Raw genomic sequence first — 22,477 nt, forward strand, 5'->3', positions numbered from 1 at the left:
AACAGCCACTCGGCTCACAGGCAAGGGAAAAGACCTCCTATGGGGAATTCCTATTCTCTCCTCCCTCTACAGGCATCGCATGCTCGCCCAGGGACATCCACCGAAGGTGCCCTCAAGTAGCCATCGTAGGTATCATCAGTTGAGGCAAACATCCTAATAAATTGCAAAAACAGAATTACACATAATTATAATGAATTATACAGAATAAAGACCTTTAATGAAACAAGGATACTTATACTTTGTAAAGATTCTAGTGTGTTTGTATAACTTTTTCATTCTTTCATTAAAGGTCTTCATTCTGTATAATTCATTATAATTATGTGTAATTCTGTTTTTGCAATTTTTTTAGGATGTTTGCCTCAACTGATGATACCTACGATGGCCACTTGAGGGTGCATTCGTTGGCTGTCCCTGGGCGAGCATGCGATGCCTGTAGAGGGAGGAGAGAATAGGGATTCCCCATAGGAGGTCGTCCCCCTTGCCTGCGAGCCGAGTGATTGTTGGGAATAACCTCCGGAGTGCACTATGTGGCTGGCGCATGCGCCATTCATCTATGTGCATTTGGTTCTTTGGCCACTATGTTTTAGATTGGCCATTGGGCGGCCCCCAAGCCGGCTTTCCGTCCAATCTAACTCGACCTCAATGATGGCAACGCACGTGCGCCTGACACATCGGCGCATGCGCAATCAGGTATCGGGCCCCATCATGTCATCTGCCAGCCAGAAATGACATCAGGGAGGCCCCTAAATACTTCTAGTGGCCTCCCTGATGTCATTTCTTTGACACATGGCGCTTAATGAGCGCAGATGGTTCATTCTACTCGGGGTATTTACTTTGTAATGGCTTTGTTTTACACCCATTGGACTATGCATCAACTTCATGATCGCTGTTTAACCGATTCAGTTCCGAAAGGTTTTACCCCCTTAATGACCAGGCCATTTTTTACGATTCGGCACAGCATTACTTTAACTAACAATTGTACGGTCGTGCGACGCTGTACCCAAATACAATTGATGTCCTTTTTTCCCATAAATAGAGCTTTAAAAATCACATTTTTTTATCAGTTGAGGCCAATGTATATTCTGCTACATATCGTTGATAAAAAAAAAATCCCAAAAAGCGTATTTTAATTGGTTTATGCAAGTTATAGCATTTACAAACTATGGGATAGATTTTAGGACTTTTTATTTATTTTTTATTAGTAATGTTGGCGATCAGCAGTTTTTAGCGGGACTGTGACATTGCAGCGGACAGATCTGACCCCTAACTGACATTTTTGACACTTTTTGTAATCAGTGCTAAATAATATGCACTGTTACTGTATAAATGGCAGGGAAAGGGTTAATACTGGGGGTGATCAAGGGGTTAAATGTAAGCCTAAATGTGCTTGCTAACTGTGAGGGGGGGGCTCTGTGACAGGCACACAGAGATCGGTGTTTCAGCTTGGCTCACTGTGCCTGTGTGACAGAAGAGCCGCCTGCTTTGTTTACATAGGCAGGCGGCTCTCCTGTCAGTTTCAGTGAAGATCGCGGAAGGCCGGTGGCAATCGAGACCACTCCTCCCGCAGTCTGGCTCCCACTGTATCTAATCACAGTGGGAGCGCGGCTGCCAAGGCTGCATGCACATAATCACGTACATGTACGTGATTATGCGCAGCTGAGCCGCCCTGCCGCAGTAAATCTGCGTGGGGTGGTCAGCAAGCGGTTAATTTGGTGTTCACTTACAGCCTATTTACATGTCTGCCATTTTCGTTCATAGGTTCTACCTGAGGTGTTCCTCATCCTTTTTTTCTCTTTTAATTCTTTTTTCTTTTAATTGTGTGAACAACAAGCTCATTACCTACACTAGGTAAACGTATACCTTCTTCATTCCCACCCTCTTCTCTTGCCCATCCCCTTTTCCTTTCCTTTTCTCTCCCCTTCCCCTTATGTTTCCCTTTCCCCTTCCCCCCCTCCTCCCCCCTCCTTTTTCCCTTCCCTCTTTCCTCCCCCTTTCCTTTCTTAGTTAGGAATTTTATGATATATTTTCTCTACCCCTATTTGCTTGGCTTGGGAATTGGTATTGTTTCTTATTTCTTATTTTAGATACACATATACCAAATTGATGGAATTAAAGGTGGAATATATCAATTTTTGATACCTAATCTCCTTTTACGACCTTAAGATCCATTTGTGTTCCATCTACCCCACCTCTGACATAGTTTGTGACCCTTTCTATATGCCATGATGGTATGTATCTTACAACCTGCATGTTGCAATATGTCTGAAAACAGTGCATTGGGATCTATAAATATGACTACATATGACTACATTATAACATATTGCATTACATATGGTACCTGCAGGGGTCCATAGTGCTCGCCCGGGGACATAGACCTCGGTGTCTCTTTTGGTTTGCTGACTGGGTCGACTCAGACTTTGAGGAAAACACACTATTTTCTTTGGAATATGCAAGTTAAGTATCACTAATTAAACATTATATTGTGTATTTATGTTTTTTATTCTCACTAGTGTTTGGTCCCCTTTCACTGTCTTTTCTTCTGAAGAGCTTGACTATCTATACCTACAATACTTTTTGAGGTAGCCTTGTATAAGCATCCTCCTAGAAAGGGAGTGTATAGAGGGACCAATTTATGCACTTTGAATGCTTTGTTTTGATTTTGTATTGTAATTCTGTTTTTGTATATGTGAAATAAATCTAATTGATTTTATACAAGTTGTTTGTAATGTCTTAGGACAGTACCGAAAAAATCCCTTTTCCCCAATTCTCCAAACATGTCCTACTATACATTCTAGGATGTGGGTATCTGTACTTTATATAACGTTTCCTAAGAAGCCATTTTAAAAAACAGTTATGGATATTAATAGATATGAGTATTGTCATGGGTTTCCCTTCCCAAAATAAATATGACCTGTTCTAGGGAGATTATTGATGGCAATAGGGGAAGCAAGCAGTTTGCAAGCACTTTTACATATAAATAGATATCCACATTTAAGAGGGATACAGTGCAGTAGTTTTGAACTAGGGTAGCGTACCTTTCCTTTCCTGTGGAGGACAGTGATATAGGCTTCAAGCATTTGTAGCGGAGGGGTTCGGTTTAGGGATAAGAAATGAAAAAGCCATAGGTAGTGAGTAAAAATGTATGAGAAAAAAGGGGGAGAGGTTGGAAACGGCGCTACCTGGTATTATAGATGTGCCAAGATGCTACAAAGTGATCTTATCATAAACCATATAACATATAGATGGTGACACAATATATAATATAATAAAGTTCTTAGTGCAGAAACGCAGAGACAAAAACGCAGAGACAAAAAATGGGCTAAATGTAATACGCCCTAGATATACTTAAAGTGCTGTGAGAAAATAAATAAATAAAGCTGATATCACTAAGTGCAAAATATATTTTATTGGGAAGTGTAAAAGGATGTATCAGAACAAAGATGTGCACCAGAATCTTAAGTGGTAAAAATTAAAGAAGATGTCAATAAATGATATGGTGAAGAAAAAAGGAGGGGGAGAGAGAGGCCCCCTATACAAAAAATAATTGTGCTGGACTAATGTCCGTGATAAGGTGCAATGTAATGGGGGTGAGTATCAAGGAACATAGGTGCCTGTTCCTAAAGTGTCCACTAGATGTAGTACTCACCCTTGGTTTCCACTAAAATGGCAGTAAATGATACGAGAGTGGATGTAGTTCCACACAGGGGGGGATGGGGTCCAAACTGTGATTAATGAGCCGGGGTTCCTGTAATCCTCCAGCGTGACAATACCACCACCACAGATAGTGATATTGCGCTTACCAGAAGCTGTGGACTCAAGTACCATATGGCAAATGAGTCGCCCAAGCAGTAATGATTAACATCAGCTAAGGAAGCCCCAATTGCTCAGGAGTCTTCAATGTGGATAAAATCAATATAACACTCAAATTCTGGTAAGGATTGACTTCTGCTTAGATGGACCGGGTCTCCCGGGTTCAAGCAAGTATGTGGAAACAAGCCATGTAGTCGCACATAGTGTAAAACCATTAAGAATACATTTTATTTAAAAAATACAGAACACTTACAAAAAATTGCAGAAAACAGCACTTTCGGTATGGCTTGACTTGGCAGGAGCTGGACACTGACACGTTTTATCAAACATGATATCCTCGTAGGTCCTCATTGAGCCCTATGAGGATGTCATGTTTGACGAAATGCATAAGAGTCCAGCTCCCGCTAAGGCAATTTCATACCAAAAGCACTGTTTTCTACAATTTTTTGAGCGATAAATTGATTTTATTCACACAGAAGACTCCTGAGTGATTGGGGCTTCCTTAGCTGATGTTAATCATCCCTGCTTGTGTGACTCATTTGCCGTATAGAGTCCACAGCTTCTGGTAAGCGCAATATCACAATCTGTGGTGGTGGGATTGTCATGCTTGTGGCTATTGGCATCTGTGTTTCTTCATTCCACGCCCTCTTGGGAATTTGGATTATATATGGACACTTCCCTGTTGGCATTATGTGGACTGTCTCTTCTATGAACTTTATAGTGTACACCTATTTGATATGATGGTTCTGTGTGATATATGTTCATATATATATATATATATATATATATATATATATATATGATCACTTGATGTATTTTTTAGTGCTGCACTTATGTATTTTTAGTTTTATGCAATTTTTGTCAATTGTGGTGTTAGCAGCTTTCTTTTCCATTCATATTAGCGCAGTAATTTTTCTTTCTATTCGTTTGTTGTAAAGCTTGAAGTAATTCACTTGTTGAAATTGGCTCTTCCAGTTCTTTGGCATACAGAAATTGCTGTGAGTCGTCAGATATTCCGAGATTAAACAGTGCTGGTCTAAAGGACAAGAGTCTTCTGATTCCTCAGAGTGTAAATTATCATCCGTAGTACTTAGTAAACTGAATAGCTATATCCTCTGTTTTATGATCGCTATTACCTGTCTTGTTGTGATTGTTGTAACAGTAATGTTAGCTCTTCTGCCTTTTGCCAATCTAACTACTAGTTTTCCACTTTTGTTAGTCTGTTTGTACAATAATGTGGAAACCAGGGAAAATTTACGTTTGATTTGTTCGCTTAATTCCTCTAGAAGGTCTTTTCTTTCCTGAACCAGGGAAGAAAAGACTTCTAAAACATTTTAACCCTGAAAAGTTGTCAAAGTTTTTCTCAACAAATGAAAACTTCCACTGTTTCAACTATTTTTACTTTATCTGAATAATGCAGACTCTGGGCTGCCAAAAAAATTGAAAAAAAATCAAGAAAAAAATTTATAAAAAGGAAATTTAAATGAAGAAAAAAAGCACTTAGCAGTGAACAAAGACAATGGCAGTTCTGAATGGAGCAACATCTTTAATGCACAAGGACTAATCAAGATCATTGTCAGAATTAATCTTTGAAAAGAAAAACAGAACCCTCCAGAGGTTTATATTATGGGATGAGATAGAGTCACCTGCAATACCTCTTGTCGGCTGACAACGAATCTTGTTCCTATTCAATCTTTGCCTTTAATAAACCCACCAGATGCTTTCCCTCAAAGGAGTGAAAAATGAAAGTTGAGTGTACAGTGGTATAATGAAAATCAATGCATTTATAGTCCTTTGAAAGAGGCAGGGAAGCAAAGGACCTGAGCTTCAACCCCGCTCGGGAATTGTCTTAAGGTTCATTGATTTTCTTTTCTCGATGCAGTGGATCATTGTCCCATTTCTCAAAGTCACCAGCATGGTGTGCATTATCTACATTTCAGTCTATCCATAAAGCTGTCAAGAGCTGGTCCACTTCATAAGGCACTCAGGGTCCGATTTATAACTCTTGCCCTCCTAAGCAAACGGTCTTGTGCAATCCCCAGTCTACTGGCTACCCTTAGTATTAAACAAGATCAAATGTCATAGCCACACAAAGCAAACTGAGGCTCAAGGTACAGAACTGGAAGGGAAATTTCATAAACCTCTGCTTTACCATCCTGCTCTGCTAGTCTGGGTATGCAGACCATAGGTGGGTATAATATAATAGTACACTATATTACCAACAAAAATGCACAAACTATAGAGGGACCATCAGAATCTGTATAGTTCTAAAGCTGACCTCACTTGGCAGAGCCAGAGCTGGTGGGACAGGACAAGGAGCCTATCCTCTCAAATAAGTAACCCCTGATAGCAGTTTCAAGTGCATTCTTGCCCCCCCCCCCCGATATTTATCAATGCAGCATGCCTGCTGCCACTGACACCATAGCTGGGACATTCCCACTCCATCATTGTATGTTACAAGCTGCTGATCCTGCATCCTATACGCTATGTTGTATGTTACATATTTCCTTTACCACCACACTCTATATAATATGTTGTATGTCATTTATTTCTAACTCTTAACACTCTTTAAGCCTTGCTGTACATTACATACGTTGGGCCCCCCGAAGTAAGGTAAATGTCCTCACTAGACAATGTATAAGTTGCCCAAGCAAATGTAGCCAGCAAAGCGACTAAATGGTTAAAACTCTTGCCATCAGGAATTGTGGGCTCAAAACCCACCAGGATCTGAATATTTTCTTGTCTTGGATTCCCTTTATACGTTTTAGTTTCTTTACAGAACCCAAAAAACATTCTAGCTTCCACTTAAATTGGCAATTAGTACCTACAATAGATAGGTACACACTGCATATACCTATGTACTATGTACATAGTAAATAGTACCTATTGGCGGTGGCCCCATTCATTCCTAAAGAAATGACATACTCCACTGGACTGTTGAAGGCCACCATGACTATGACTTACCTTTGGAATGAATGGGGCAGCTTCATACATATGCATTATGAAGAGGATTCAGTGCAGACATTATCAGAGGAAAGGCTGTGTGGCACCAGGTAGGGCCATAGAGAGAAGATTGCTGAAATGGGGAGATAGGTAAGGATGTAACATTACAGGCTGCACTCAACTGTACTAAAAGTACAGTAATCCTTTAAAGCTTAAAGCAGAATTTCACCCAAAAGTGGAAGTACCGCTTATTTGCATCCTACTCCCTCCTCTCTAACAATTGGCAATGGGAGGGGGGGGGGAGTGTACCTGGTTTTGACAGGTACCCGCTACCACTTCCGGCCAGATCGCCAAGGCGATCTGAGAGGAAGTTCAGCCCCCCTCCTTCCCCCACAGTCTTCTTGGACACATCGCAGGTCCCATAAGACTGCAAGACCATTTACAATGCGCAGTCCAGCTCGGGCAAGCCCAGTGGGAAGGCGGCTGTCAAGCCGCAAGGCTTTACTGCTGGTTTCCCTTGGTTAGAACGCTGGTGCCTGGACCCATTGAATACTTGGCTCAGGAGAGGACAGTGCTGGATCCCTGGACAGGAAAAGTGTCTATACATATTAAAAGCCAGCAGCTACAGTATTTGTAGCTGCTGACTTTTATTTTTTTTTGGGGGGGGGGGTGATGATTGGAGCTCTTTAAAGACATAAATAAAGGCAGATATGTATTTATTAATAAATAATTACATTTTTTTTAATGCAACTAGTGTAAGTACCGAAATATGACTTGATTTCCGCCTCTTGCTGTCTTCTGTACAAAGGTGTGCTGTATGCAGATGTAATGACAAGGTAAATGCTGATAAGGGGAGACAGCAGGGTGAGCGCAGGGATGATCTCATAAGTCTGCTGCTGCTCTTTCACTGTTAGAGTCACCATCCTGGGAGTGGAGAGAGAAAACTACTATATTCTTTTCTGTAAGTGGTTCATCCAGTGGAGCTGTGTAAATTTTAGGACTAGATATTTAATCTGTGTACTTAGCTGTCTGTCTAGAATTCAGCTTTAATGTTTCTTCTTGACAGAGACTGTTTTGATTTGTCTATGTACACCAGGGATCTCCAAACTACGGCCCTTCAGCTGTTGCGAAACTACGCGTTCCATGAGGCATTGTAAAACTCTGACATTCACAGAAATGACTAGCAAGGTTGGGAATTGTAGTTCCTGAACAACTGGAGGGCCAAAGTTTGGAGACCCCTAATGTACACTGTAAAGAACAGCAAAAAATGTCAGTGCTTTATAAATAACTCAAATATATGTGACCAGCGCCATTAGTAGTTTTGATTACTCTCAAACTATGGCACATTGGTATGGTTCAATGACTGGCAAGTCTTACAGAACAAATGTCCTGCACCATGGCTAAATAACAGTTCTGACATCAACTTGTACCACATTTTTGGGTACACTAGTTTACAGTTTCTGATAAAATTACTTGGTTATTTTTGTCAAAGGGTTTTACAGTCACAGATTTCAGTATAGGTATTTTTCTGCATAAATAATTTATCCTGCGTGAATTTTAGACAGCTAAAGAAATAATTTATTACACCTGAAAAGTTATTTAACCCAAAAGTCAACCCATAAAATGTAAAGCAAAAATTCACTTTAACCCTTACCCAGGGCCGTCTTTAATATTGATTGGACCCTGAGCAAAAATTTTCTTGGGCCCTCTTGAAGCCACTAATCAACCATTTGGGGGCTCAAGGGGCAGCTGCTTTGGGCCCCACAACAATGACTGGATCCGGGGCAGCTGCTCCTTTAGCCCTGTGTTAAAGACAGCCCTGCCCTTACCAGAAAGTCTAACCTTCAACCTGATCCCTACTGTTAACCCTTAAAGAACTAAAAGAGTATAGTAAAAATTGGTAGCAGATAGGGTCTGTAAATTAAAAGGCAATAACACAAATAAATCGGGTTCTAAAGAGTTAATCCAAGAGATGCAATTTTGACAGCTACACATAATGCCTGGGTGATCTAACATACAACATGTGCGACGCTTAGTTGGCAGTTTATCTAAAGCTGCCATGAAAAAAATGACAGAACAAGAGAAGTGAGGATGTAATCGCTGCCGTGATCCTTGCTGTTTCTTCATTAATTATGTATTCTGTTTAGGAAATAATTTATGCCCCTTGGAACTTTGCTGTGCTGGTGCTTTTTGAGAGCCTGACTAAAGTGGCATATTGAGGCAGCAATAAAAGTATATGGTGTTAGGTCTAGAAGATGCAGACAGTGGGCATGGGGTGTGGACAGGACCACACATAGCATTTTCAGTGTTAAAGTCCCTCTCCGGGCTTTTAGCACCCCGTTCCCTCTAACTAGTTGTTGCAGTTGATTGAAGAAAAATTCTAAAAGCTCAAAATACTCCTTCCTACAACAGAGGGGGTTCTTTTTTGCTTGTCCATGTGACTGCTTGTTAACTTCACATAGGCTGTCCAGTGGTTGGGTCACCTCAGACTCCAGAATGTGTATTCATGTTTTCATTTCGTTGCTCCTATGTATTGTGACAGTGCTGTGCCCTGCCATTGGGTTGGAATAGGTAGAAATGACAGGGATCCTAAAGACACAGATTTAAGGGCTCTTTTAAGGGCTCCAGAAATCCCCTCGGGAGAAAACTGGTCTTTCAGGTTTCTCCAGGTTTTGCAACTCCCAGATTGGAGTCTGGGATCCAGAGTCTCTAAAGCGCTTTGGGAAGGAAGAAGCCTCTAACCTGGTGTCCAGATTTTACTGAGTAAAACACAATGCGTGTGTTGGTGTGAACAGCCTTTATTATCTAGGGCCTGGCAATAGTTCAGGGCTCCACCCAGGAGACAGGAGGTCCCTTTCCCAGGTCAGCACAAAAGCTCCATGCAACAGGGAGCTGAGAGAGATTCAGAGAATGCATGAGAGAGGTGCACAGATTGCATGTGAAAACAGTGGTACTGTGAACTGGTCTGAGGGACCAGCCAAGAGTTCTGAGTTTGAGGCCTAAGCAATGGAGCTGTGGAAGTAAGCCAAAAGGCTGATGGGGCACCTGTGTGTTATACAGCATTGAAGGAGGAATGCTGAACACCTGTGTGGGTAACCTTTACGTTGTGTTTGGAAGTGGTGTTAGAAAGCCCTGCGAGGGCAACCATTTATTTTGTGGAACTTTTTATTTTCGTTTAAATAAAAGTGGGCCATCATCCCTGAAACAAAGTTCCTGTCTGCGTGAACTCACTGGACAGCGCTACTACAATTGAGTGAATTCCCCAAATATCACAGTATGATTTGTGATTTTATACAAAAAAAATAATATTTTCCCATGGGAAAATCCATGGGTTTAGTAACTTCTTGAAAAAATGTTCTCCCTGTGTGGCATATATCTTAAACAAACAGTTGTTAAGTGCAGGACATACTAATGCACTGAGTCAATGACTCCTTCTAGTGGTTAATCTTTTTATTTATTATGAAAATTAACAAAAACATAGAAGAGAAAGCTTGCAAAAATGTTAAAGTAAATAAAAAAATTACTTTAACCACTTCTGGTCCGGAAGGATTTTCACCCTTATATGACCAGGCCATTTTTTGAGATTCAGCACTGCGTTACTTTAATGGAAAATTGCGATGCTGCACCCAAAAAACTTGCACTTTTTTTCCCACAAATACAGCTTTCTTTTGGTGGTATTTGATCACCTCTGCAATTTTTATTTTTTTGCGCTATAAACAAAAAAAACAGCGACAATTCTGAAAAAAAAAAAAAACATTATTTTTCACATTCTGCTATATAACATTGCCAAAAAAAAATTTAAAAATCTAATTTTTTCATAATTTTAGGCCAATTTGTTTTTTTGCATATTTTGATTGGTTTGCGTAAAAGTTATCGCGTCTACTACCTAGGGGAAAGATTTATGTCATTTTTATTGTTTTTTTTACTAGTAATGGTGGCGATCTGCGATTTTTAGAGGGACTGCGACATTGCGGCGGACATATCGGACCCCTAACTGACATTTTTTTACACTTTTGGGGGAACCAGTGACATTACTATAGTAATCAGTGTTAAAAATATGCAATGTTACTGTAATAATGACACTGGTAGGGAAGGGGTTAACACAGTGGGTAATCAAGGGGTTTAAAATAGCTGACCGTTCTTCTCTCTCAGCGGGGAGCGATCGAGGGTGGCCGGCAGCAATGCAATGCCCCATGCATTGGAGTCCCCTCTGCCAAGAAGGGGCGGAAGCATGCAGGCGCGCGACCGACGTAGGGCTATGACGGTTCGCGCAGGAGGGGCTGCCTGCTGCAGTAAATCTGCGGCGGGCGTTCCTTAAGTGGTTAAAGGAGAACAATGGCAAGGTCATGGACATTCAACTAGTTACACATTTTAACAACTGCAAAAAATTATTTAAAACAAGCCATTTTTGACATCTGTATCTACAGGCATCATCCTGAGTTTTGTGAAAAAGTGGATTTTTGACTTACCATAATATCCTTTTCTCTGAAGTTAATTGACAGACGCAGCTTCATATTCTTTTTATGCTTATGCTGTCCCTTACAGGAGTAGGACACTAGGCAGGAAAAATCTTTACCACGCCTATGGGGCAGTCCCTGGGGATATACACCCACTCACTCTGCTATAGGCATCCAGTTTTGTTGCAAGCAGTGTCAGAAGAAAATAGCCCCAACCCAACTCATATATAGAGGGGCGGGTGCTGCGTCTGTCAATGAATGTCAAAGAAAAGGATTTTAAGGTAAGTCAAAATCCAGTTTTCTCTATCATTCATTGACAGATGCTGCTCCATATTCTTCTTACCATTGGGGTGTCCCACAGAAGTGGGTGGAAAAATAATGCAGAAAATAACGTAATTCCCAAAGGCTAAAACTTAGCCAACCAGGTAACATGGAGCTCAACCAGGAACAACTGGAGCTTACCTAGAAAAAGTCCACACCCTCAAAGAGAATAGGTTCTCTTTTAAACGTCAGCCTGCAAAACCTTGTGGCCAAAAGAAGCATCCGAGGATGCCAACACATCTACTTTGAAGAATGTTGTGAACGTGTACAAAGACAACCAAGTTGCCGCCTTGCAAACTTGTATTATCGAGGCTTGATGGCGAAAAGTCCAAGAAGCACTCAGTGCCCTAGTAGAATACGCCTTCACAGGGAAAGGTGGAACCTGACCCTTAAGTGAATAAGCCTGTACCACCGTCTGCCAGATCCATCTGGATATGGTCGCAGCAGGCGCAGTCAATCCCTTCCGAGGTCCTTCCATGAGGACAAAAAGAGACTCTGATTTACTGAAAGACTCAGTAGCCACCATGTAAAGCCTAATTGCCCAAACCACATCCAAGGGATGCAAAGCAATTTCTTTTAGGATGCTAGGGCTTAGGACAAAGTGAAGACAGCATAATGTCTTCATTCAAATGGAAATCAGAAACCACCTTAGGAAGAAATGACTGATTAGGTCGAAGTACCACTTTATTCTCTGTGGACCACTAGATAAGGTGAACGGCAGGACAGTGCCGCCAAATCAGACACTCTGCGCGCAGAGGTAATAGCCACCAAAAAGGCTACCTTCTGTGACAGTATAAGCAGAGGAATCTCCCTAATCTATTTAAAAGGAGGTTTCTGAAGGACTGACAGTACCAAGTTAAGATCTCACAGAGGTAACTGGGACCGTATCGGAGGAGTCATATGGCGAACTCCCTGGATAAAGGTGCGAATCAAAGAATGCGTAGCCAAAGGACGTTGAAAAAGCACCGTCAAGGCCAACACCTGGCCTTTAATAGTGCCCAAGGCCAACCACTGCTCATCCCCTCTTTGGAGGAAAGCCAATATCCTAGCCACTGAAAATGAGCGTGGATGCACCTTAATCGATTCACACCATGTGATGTACATTTTCCATGTACGATGATAAATCTTCCTAGAGGTAGATGTTCTAGTCTTCAACAGTGTAGGAATCACTGAGTCAGAAAGACCCCTATCCTTCAATACCAGGCTTTCTACAGCCACGCCATTAAAGCCAGCAACTGTAAAGCAGGATGGAAGATCGGCCCTTGAGACAGCAGCAGATCTTTTCTGAGAGGAAGTCTCCAAGGAACATCGGCGACAAACCTTACCAGATCAGTGTACCAGAACCGGCAAGGCCAATCTGGAGCTACCAGAATGACTGGAATCCCCTCCACCTCTATTCTGTGCAGAAGCCTCGGCAGAAGTTTTAGCGGAGGAAACGCATAGATAAGTCAATACTGACCCCAAGGAATCACCAATGCATCTGTGGCGTCGGCCAGAGGATCCCAACACCTGGCTACAAATCTCTGTACCTTCTTGTTGAGCCGAGAGGCTAACAGGTCCATATTGGGTGTCCCCCACCGGACACAGAGCAGGTGAAACACCTCCGGGTGAAGGGATCATTCCCCCTGATCCAACACCCAACGACTCAAGTAATCTGCCTGCTAATTTTACACTCCGGGGATATGCATGGCAGAGAGGGCTGGAACAAAGTTTTCTGCCCATTTTAGGATCTCGGCCACCTCCCGGGCCGTCAGGACACTCTTGGTGCCCATTGATGATTGACGTAAGCCACGGCCATGGCATTGTCTCGGCCACCTCCCGGGCCGTCAGGATACTCTTGGTGCCCCTTGATGATTGACGTAAGCCACGGCCATGGCATTGTCTGATTGAATCCGAACTGGACATCCTTGCAGATTTGTCCAGTGACTGAAGCAAAGCTTTATTGCTCTGAGTTATTGATCGGTAGTCTAGACTCATCCAGAGTCCAGGTCTCCTGGACACACATCTTTCTAAGAACTACATCCCAACCGGACAGGCTGGCATCCGTGGTTAATACCGTCCAATACAAGGGAAGGAAGGACTTGCCCTGACGCAGAGCCAAGGAATGGAGCCACCACAGTAGAGCACTTCTTGTGTTTTGACTCCACTTTACAAGAATTTCTATTTGCAGAGGTCTCGTGTGGAACTGAGCAAATGGAACAGCCTCGAAGGTAGACACCATTAGGCATAGTGCAAGCATGCAAGTCCGCAGAGAGGACAGATTGCTGCATAACAGCAAGGGAATCACCATCTGCAATTTTTGCTTTTCCAGAGGGAGAAACACCCTCGCTGAGGCTGAGTCCAGAGTCAGTCCCAGATAATCCAGTTTGGAAGATGGGACCAGAGCAGATTTTTTGATATTGATGTTCCAACCAAACTCTTGCAGAGTCCGTACAGTGATTGATAAGTCCCCCAACAGGACTGAATATGAGTCTGTTCTTAAGAGGAGATCGTCCAGGTACCCCAGTACCGCAAATACCCCGCTGTCGCAGTAATGCCAATACCGGAGCCAACACTTTGGTGAAGCCCCTGGGAATGAAAGTGAGACCAAAGGGAAACGCCACAAATTGATAATGCTCCTCCCCTACAGTGAAGCAAAAAAAAAAGCTGGTGTCCAGCGTAAATAGGGATGTGCAGATATGCGTCCTTGATATTGATAGAGGCCAAAAAGTCCCCTTGGTGTAGGGACGCCAATACCGTGCGAATGGACTCCATTCAAAACTTCTGTACACGCACAAAGCAGTTCAGAGCCTTTGGGTCCAAAATTGGACACGCTTTGCTTTCTTTCCTGGGAACAGTGAACAGATTTGATTAGAACCCCTGAAAGTGTTCTCGAGAGGGAACCAGCACAATCACCCTTTGCGACAGCAGATTTTGTGCTGCCTCTCATAGATCCCTTAACCGATCTGGAGATAGGCGTAGATTGGATGGGAAGAATCTGTCCGACGGTCGAGACCTGAATTCGATCTTGTAACCCGATTGGATTATTTGTCCTGAATCAAGGAGGTCCATGAATCCGGAAAGAAACAGACATCCCCCCACACATCCCCCCACCCCAGTTACGGGTGAGGGCGCCCCTCCATGCAGAAGGGGACTTGTCTTGCAGATCTGGAGGGGCCTGCTCTCGGCTTACCCGACTACATCTTCTTGGAACCCCCAGATGATCTAAATGGCTTAGATCCTTTCTCCTGCATGCAAGAGGCACGGAAGCTACGGAAGACGCCGTGATTGGCTGAGCGGACCTGACCTCACTTCCGGCCGGTGAAGCACACGCTGCGGGAGCAGCGAACCACTGAGCCGCGATCTATCTGCCTTAATTTAATGATGTTTGTAAGTAGATTTCTTTGTTTGCAATAAATTTTGAAATTAACGTACTTCACTATGGATGGCCTTTTTTTCCTATGAGGGGACTCAGGATGCACATAAAGGACCACCAGTAAGGATCTCTCCTATTCTATCGTGGATTCCAGGCTGACAGGGAAGGCTGTGACTACACTGCAGGATCTTTATTGAATGCCTTATACCAAACACATTGTGGTAAGTAGACAACCACAAGGGGATCACCCCAACTTATGCACACAGTGAAGCACAGAAGCACTTTATCTGCACCTGATGGACACTTGATTGATTTTATGGACTTTATGATTTATGAATTTATAGCATATTTATTGCTTGATCTTGCGAGATTTGCACATTGTTATATTTTGCATTTTTTTGCACATTTGCACAATTTTTTATTTTGCATATTAAATACCTATAATAAGCAGCACTGCAACATTGGGTTTAAATCACTTTAAAGGCACTAGCACTTTCTTAATTTATTTATATATATATATATATATATATATATATATATATATATACGCACAATACCATAAGCGCGAGGTTATACCGTTATACATGAGTCACGCTTGCTGGCCAGACTGGGAGACCGGAAGGATATAGAATATCCAGTCCGACGCCCAGTCCAGCTATTGATTGTAGTTCTCTCAGGAACATAACTAACTAACTAAAAAAAATAATAATTATGACAAAAGGTTTTTCTTTTTACATAAAAAACATGCTAGGACTGAAATCCCAGCAGGGAACTAGGTCCTTACTCCTGACTAGGCAGGAAAAAACCCCCAGGGACTGCCCCATAGGTGTGGTAAAGATTCCTGTAGGGGGCAGCATAACCCAATGGTAAGAAGAATATGGAGCTGCGTCTGTCAATGAACGATAAAGAAAAAATATTTTCACTTTCATTTTCTATCATTAGATCGCCCTGCTCCTCTCTGCCAGCAGTGAAGTGGCAGTTTGCTTGCCTTCTAAACTGTAATGTAAAAATAGAGCAGGTGCACAGGAAGAGGGTAAAGGACATAATACAGAGTCCCAACTTCACTGCATCTATTATGAATTTTGGGAATTAATTGCTTCACAGTGCCGTCAGCTACTGTGATCAGTGGGAATTTGTTTAAAACCATTGCACTAATAACTACTGTAAATATACATTATATTCTCCTTAGGCAATTCGACGTATCAGCATCTATCAAAAACAGAAATACATGTTTTAGTTTGAATGGCTCCTAAGTTCTGCAAACCCATGGCATCTTGAAACATCCCAAAATGACCTCCCAACTGAAGAACACACATTTCCAGATGCCTGCAACCATTTTTCACCATTTTATTTTCAGAGTGCTTACAGACAAGACATCAGCTCCTATTTCTGCTCACTGGTCACTAAAAGTGATTGATGGCCTCATAAGCCAATAGAGTGGTATGGGGAAGGATGGGTCTGGCTAGAGTGCAATCTGGGTTGAAAAAGAGTCATAGATTTTAGGGTATAACTTTAAACTCCGCGTGCTACTTTTACCATCTTTGAAAAGTAGGAACACTTTAAGACTGGTCATAAAAAGAAATGCTATTTTTCAAAAACTAAAATTGACTTCCCATCCAGGAATAAAATGGTAGCAAACGGAAGTTACAACTTTGTGGGATACATATATACTGTGTATATAAAATTTCCTGTTCGTAAACACACACAGTCTAAATATTATTAGCAGCATTTTTAAGCAAACCTTTTTACATTCACGTTTTAGGATTTTATTTTAATATAAAACATGGGAAACACAAATATAGAAATCAGTGGGAGCATGCAGTGGCATACCAGGAGACAAAGTTCTACCAAATGTTAGGTTGTTTTATAAATGCTCTACTGGTGAGATAATAACAAACTTCTGACACGTCAACTTTTAAATTCCTACTAATAATAAAATGACAGCATCTAATGTGGTATATATATATATATATATATATATATATATATATTATTTTTTTTTGCAATCTTTTTCTGTCATCAAAGCTTACCCTCATTTTCGAACAGGCATCTTGTGTTGACTCCGTCCCCCTCAATTCCTTTATCAGCATTGATCCTAAATACTAAAATAAAAATGTATTTAGATTTGTGGTGGAAACACACACAGAACACACAATGGGACAAAAATGTCACCACAATTACATTTGTTTCTAGATGTGTTGTATGATGTCAAAAATAATGACAACCAAAGAACGGAACTGAAGAAAATTCACTATTTGACAACAATAGCACTATATATAACATTAGGCAATACCAATATATCACAGCATAGTGGCTTTAGAAAATGTTAATCGACCCTGCCATAAAGCAAGTCAACTACAGTTAATTTCAAGCAAATTAGAGTTTCCTTGCTCCATAGAAAACATTATGCAGGGAAAAGGTTTTAGAACAGTTTACTGTGTGTTTGCATTAATCTTTGAAGGACCAGTCAATAAAGTTAAATATCAACTGACAATAGTTAATGTGGCAAAAAAGCCAAATACGTCATTGACAAAACCATAGACTAATGACAACAGTTCTAGTAATTTGCCACGATCATCATGCCTTTACCCCATTTGCGTAACATATAAAAGTAAACTACAGCTATGTGATCTTCTATCCTGTGATCCTGCTTTCAAGGTATATAAAAATATTTTTTTATATAATAGCTAGGCTTTACTGAACACATCACACAATTAGTTATGATCACTATGTAACTCAAAATATATACTTTTTAAAGGTCATAATTACAGGCATTGCAAATATGATAACAAAATATATATATATACTATAAACTACAGATTTGCAAATTTTAGAATACAAATTTCAAATCACCTAAAAACTACCTACACTAAATTTTCTGACCAAAGAATCCTGGATAAAAGATCTCAAACTTGTAGTTTCAAAGTTGTGAAATTTAAGTTTATATGGTACAGCGATGGGGGTCGACATCATTCCAATTTCCTGTTTGGCCATTTTGAAAGGTAACAGGAAGAGGAAGTCTTACAGATGATTTGTAACCAAACCTTGGCATGTATAACAATTTTCGAGATATATAACAATGTCCATTGTATATGAAATGGGCATTGTACTGATGGTCATATACAAAAAAAATAAAATAAAGGACAACTCCTGATTTTTGTTGTTTTTCCTAACACGCAACAAAGTGAAGTAAATATAAGTGCACTGTATACCTTTATCATCTCAGACCAGGAACACTGGGGGTGAGGTACGGGTTTTAAAATGGGTCCATATTTTCCCCCAAATGGCATGCTCTAAACAAAGAAAAACATACTAGACATTTTCTGAAACAGGACACACAAAGGAATCCTTTTTTTGATGGATCAAGCAAAATTTGTGTAGAAAATAAACAGTCACACTAGAGGATTTAAATAGCCTTAAAGCACCATGCCCCTTTCCATAGTCAACATGCATTGCTAATGGGATGCAATCTCAGCTTCATGCTATGTTACATGACTATTCTATTAGGTGGCAAATATAACATTAAAATGGCCATAGTTTTGCTTTGACATGTTTCCTTTTACATTGATATTAAATAATGAAATGATAAGTGAATGAATGTTGGTTGGCAAGTCACAGTTTTCAACAAGCTGCAATTGGTCTGGCCATGTAATTTGTCTTTGATAGTAGTGAAATGTTCATATTAATGAATGAATGTCTTTTAACACATTAAGGATAGATGCAGTTCTTGTCCTACACCTATTTTTGAAATGTTAGTAAATTTTGTATGCATTTTAGTGCCTAGTATTTTGGACAGCGGAAATGAAAAAGGGGTGGTGCTTTAAAGAACACCATTTTTATTTTAAGTGCAAAACAATGACAAATGAAAGTACCTATTTCTCTGGATTCTTGATAGATTTATTTACCACAACCAGCAATCATTAGCAATCTGGATTTTGAATGGGATTTAGGCTCAATTTTCAAATCTTCCAGAGAAATAACATAAAGTTACTTTAGTCTTTCACTGCTTAGAGACCGAGCAGTGGAAGGTTGAGATAGCAAGAACTTCACCCGGTGTTTGTCTTACTCAAATATTTTTTGTTCTAATCCCAAATTGGTCTTGAATGTGTCCGTGAAAATGGTGTTTTTTTTGTTTTGTTTGTAGAAAGTTCAATGAGGAGTAGATGCTCATAAAAATTGATGTCACATTACTTCTTTTCTAAGACAGTGGACAGAATAAATCCACATAGCAAATATCAAATAAGAGGTCCACAGTGAATCAGGACTTTCAAATAAAGCTTTAGTTTACTATATAAATATTTTAGATAAGGGGAAATAAATACAGCTAAGATTTTTTTATGAACTAAGAAAAAAAAGTAATCTGTTGTGATTACATCTTCTTTTATGTTTAAGGTGGACCATGCACCTCGGTAACAAGGTCCACTTATTCAAGGTGCCCCCTCCACCTCCCTAAAATGCAGAAAGTGCATAAAACAAAACCCTTTTGGGGCAAAAAAACATGCAAAATATACTTACCTTTTCCTCCCACAGCACCTAGGCAAGGGTGACATTATCCTCAATCAGGCAAGATCCTGGAGAATGTTAAGTAGCTCAAATCTTGCAAGAAAACAAACCTCCACAGGATGACATCACCAGTGGTGTCACTAGGTTTGGTGTCACCTGGTGGGGGAAAACATGGTGTCCCCCCCTCCTCATGGGGCTATGTCCTGTCTAGCCCCCCCTTGGGTAGCCTTTACCCTGGCCAGCACCAACCCCCCCCCGTCAGGCTCTCTCCTATCTAACATGTCCCCCATGTTGGCTCTTTCCTGTCAAGCACCCTGTCGGCTATCTCCTGTCAAGCAACCCCCCCCTCCCCCCGTTGGGCTCTCTCCTGTCTAGCACAGATGGGGGTGATACCATCTGCGGTCAGACCCCCCACACCCCCATAGCGATGCCACTGGATGTCACCCCATACACTTTGAAAATCATGTTAGCTATATTTCCCTCTGCAGATTCTTTTTTGTATTTTTATGCGGGTTTAGGGAAGGGGGAGGGGTGCTCCATTAAATAGATGGACCTTGCGGAAGTGCTTTACAGTAACCATCTAAAATGTCAATTTGTGCATGTCAAATACTCCAATTGTTACAGCCGTTACAAGGAATAGCTTTAAACTCCCTGTTAATTCCCTATGTAGCTTTCACTCCTTCTTCAGCCTATGGAGGTATAAAAGCCACTATACACATCACAGAGTTATCCAATTTGTAAGCACGTATGGAGCACCTTAAGGGATCAAAATCTGCTGTTTTTCTAAACATGAAGGAACATATTGTGTGAACATTTGTCTTTTTGGCTATGGAAAGAGATGGGATCCACTGCGGAAACGTTTGGAGTTGACTTGCCAAAGTTGAATAACAACGATGGGACAAGGTTTCCCTTTCCAAACTGAAGCTTATTCTTTGACAAGCCTCAGGTGGTAGACCACAGACTGCATGATGGAGGTGGTCAATCCAAAGTGGTGGTCTCAGGTTTAGGATGTAAACAAAGCTGGTAAAACAGTCCCAAGTGGCCATCCATACCAAAAGTATCAGTATTAGGTGGACTGTCCATTTAGAGTGATGTGATCATCAATTAGTATGATTTGGCATACTGTGAGAAATTTGAAAACTGGTTCACTAAAAAAGAAATCCACAGAATATTTTGTCATTCTGTAGTGTTGATTATGAAAGTGAATATGAATATCTGATTGTTTCATGTTAATCATAGTGGATTTTCTGTGAGCCAGTTCTTTGAAATGACCCAGAGTGTTCATGGTTACCCAACAGCTTTTGCTTCATTCCGGGCATGTAAGTAATGTATAATAATAACAGTTAATGCAGAGATGTGCTGGCGCCACAAACGCCTTCCCAGAATGAACGCAATGAGTATGACCTCTATGAGTGAAGATCTGAAGGCGCTAATACAGCATAACAAGGGAAAGGAGCAACAATTCTTCAAGATGGACAGGGAACTCAAAGGGCACAAGGGGAGGAGGGAATAGGAGGGGTTGAGTGCATTCCAGAGTCCTGGGTAGGAGAAGACTAAAGATAGAGTGCCAACATCATAAAAAATATAATGTATAGGCATAGGGTATGCACCCCTGTGCCAGCCTTGTGAGAGTCGCAGTTCCACAGTGTATGGACGACTTCAAGTTCTATAAGCCTGGTATTTTAAGTTAAATAACCTGATTGGACAGTTCGTTAAACAAATTCAAGATGTACAAAGGTTAAAAAACAAATATATGTCTGTTTATTGGACAATTCTGTGTAGTTACAGTAAATGTAGCAGTCCACATCTCTAACAGTACTCTTTTAAACGACAGCAGGACTCTTGTTCTAGTGTTATTTTAAGTGCTTGGTCTGCTGCAATTAGGTTGGAGATAGTATTCTGCACTCCCATGAGATCTGACACTTGTTGGCCAGATAACCTACTGACCTTATGCTGTTAGCAGGAGCTGTCTTCCATCCCCTAAGTGTGCATAACAAATCCCTAACAATAAAGCCCCATACTAAAGAGGATGGGCAGTTGTCAACTGATACTGTTATGGATCTAGGAGATAGTGTCAGCCAACTGACTGGACAAAAATCGTGGAACCTCAATTGACTTCTCAACTCTGTTGCTTAGCTCCCAAAGTAAATAAAATGAAATTGGTCTTTAATAACTAACCCTGTACAACTGTAATTTTATTTTAAACTCAATTGAATACTAAAATTCCTACTTAATTCATTGCTTCTTTTTAAATACAATGATTCTCATAGAGAACTATTGCATGCTGTGGGTCTTGCCACGCTTTTTGATTTTATCAACAAGTGGTACAGCAGGTGAAAAGGTTATTGTGGCACCTGGACTGGCCCTCTGTGCTTGTACACAGTAATCGGAAGCCAAGAATAAAGTTTAAAGTGATTGTAAATGAGATAAAACAAATCCTGCTACATAGGTTTTACCTGTTTATGTCCAGCCTTCTCTCCTCCACAGCAATTTGAAAGTACAGCATTTTTAAAGTGATTGTATACGATTACCTTAATAAATAGCTCATTCATTTTAAATTAGAAATTAAATATATTTTTTCCCTTTTTTATAAGTGATCAAATCCCCCTTGCTTCTTTTGTTCTGCATAAGAGCAGGGGGAGTAGAAGCAACAGTACACTGAGCTTCCCAGTGAAGGGCTGTGCAGGAGGGGTGTGTCAGGACAAGTCTAATCATTGGAGGAGAGCAGGCTAAGTTCCTAGCATAGCTAGAGAACTGACCACGATATGCTCTCCTGCTTAGTGTGGTCAGTTTTTAACACTGCCTTAGTGTATCCGGGCAAAATACACCTGGATTTTTGCAGGATATAATTTAGTGATGAATTGAAACAAACATCTGTTTTTTTTTTTTTTTTTTTGTCAAATGAAAACTGGCCCAAAATATATATATATATATACAGTATCTCACAAAAGTGAGTACACCCCATTACATTTTTGTAAATATTTTATTATATCTTTTCCTGTGACAACACTGAAGAAATGACACTTTGCTACAATGTAAAGTAGTGAGTGCACAGCTTGTATAATTGTGTAAATTTGCTGCCCCCTTA

The 22,477-nt window shown here is 40.8% G+C and overlaps 1 protein-coding gene across 7 annotated transcripts in view; it reads right to left on the bottom strand.

The window, feature by feature from the left end:
• Positions 1-22,477, bottom strand: part of ANKS1B (ankyrin repeat and sterile alpha motif domain containing 1B) — a 287,292-nt gene that overhangs the window by 57,334 nt on the left and 207,481 nt on the right. For 4 of the 7 annotated variants that reach the window (XM_082256757.1, XM_082256756.1, XM_082256759.1 and 1 more), the window contains exon 4: positions 16,917-16,988. In XM_082256757.1, the coding sequence (XP_082112883.1) occupies positions 16,917-16,988 (72 nt within the window). Of the gene's footprint in view, positions 1-16,916; positions 16,989-18,098; positions 18,180-22,477 lie in introns of all 7 variants that reach the window. The other 3 variants (XM_082256755.1, XM_082256753.1, XM_082256754.1) reach the window with 1 other exon arrangement.

Source organism: Pelophylax lessonae (assembly GCF_965119305.1).
Source record: "Pelophylax lessonae genome assembly, chromosome: 4".
In the NCBI taxonomy this organism is placed as follows: Eukaryota; Metazoa; Chordata; class Amphibia; order Anura; family Ranidae; genus Pelophylax; species Pelophylax lessonae.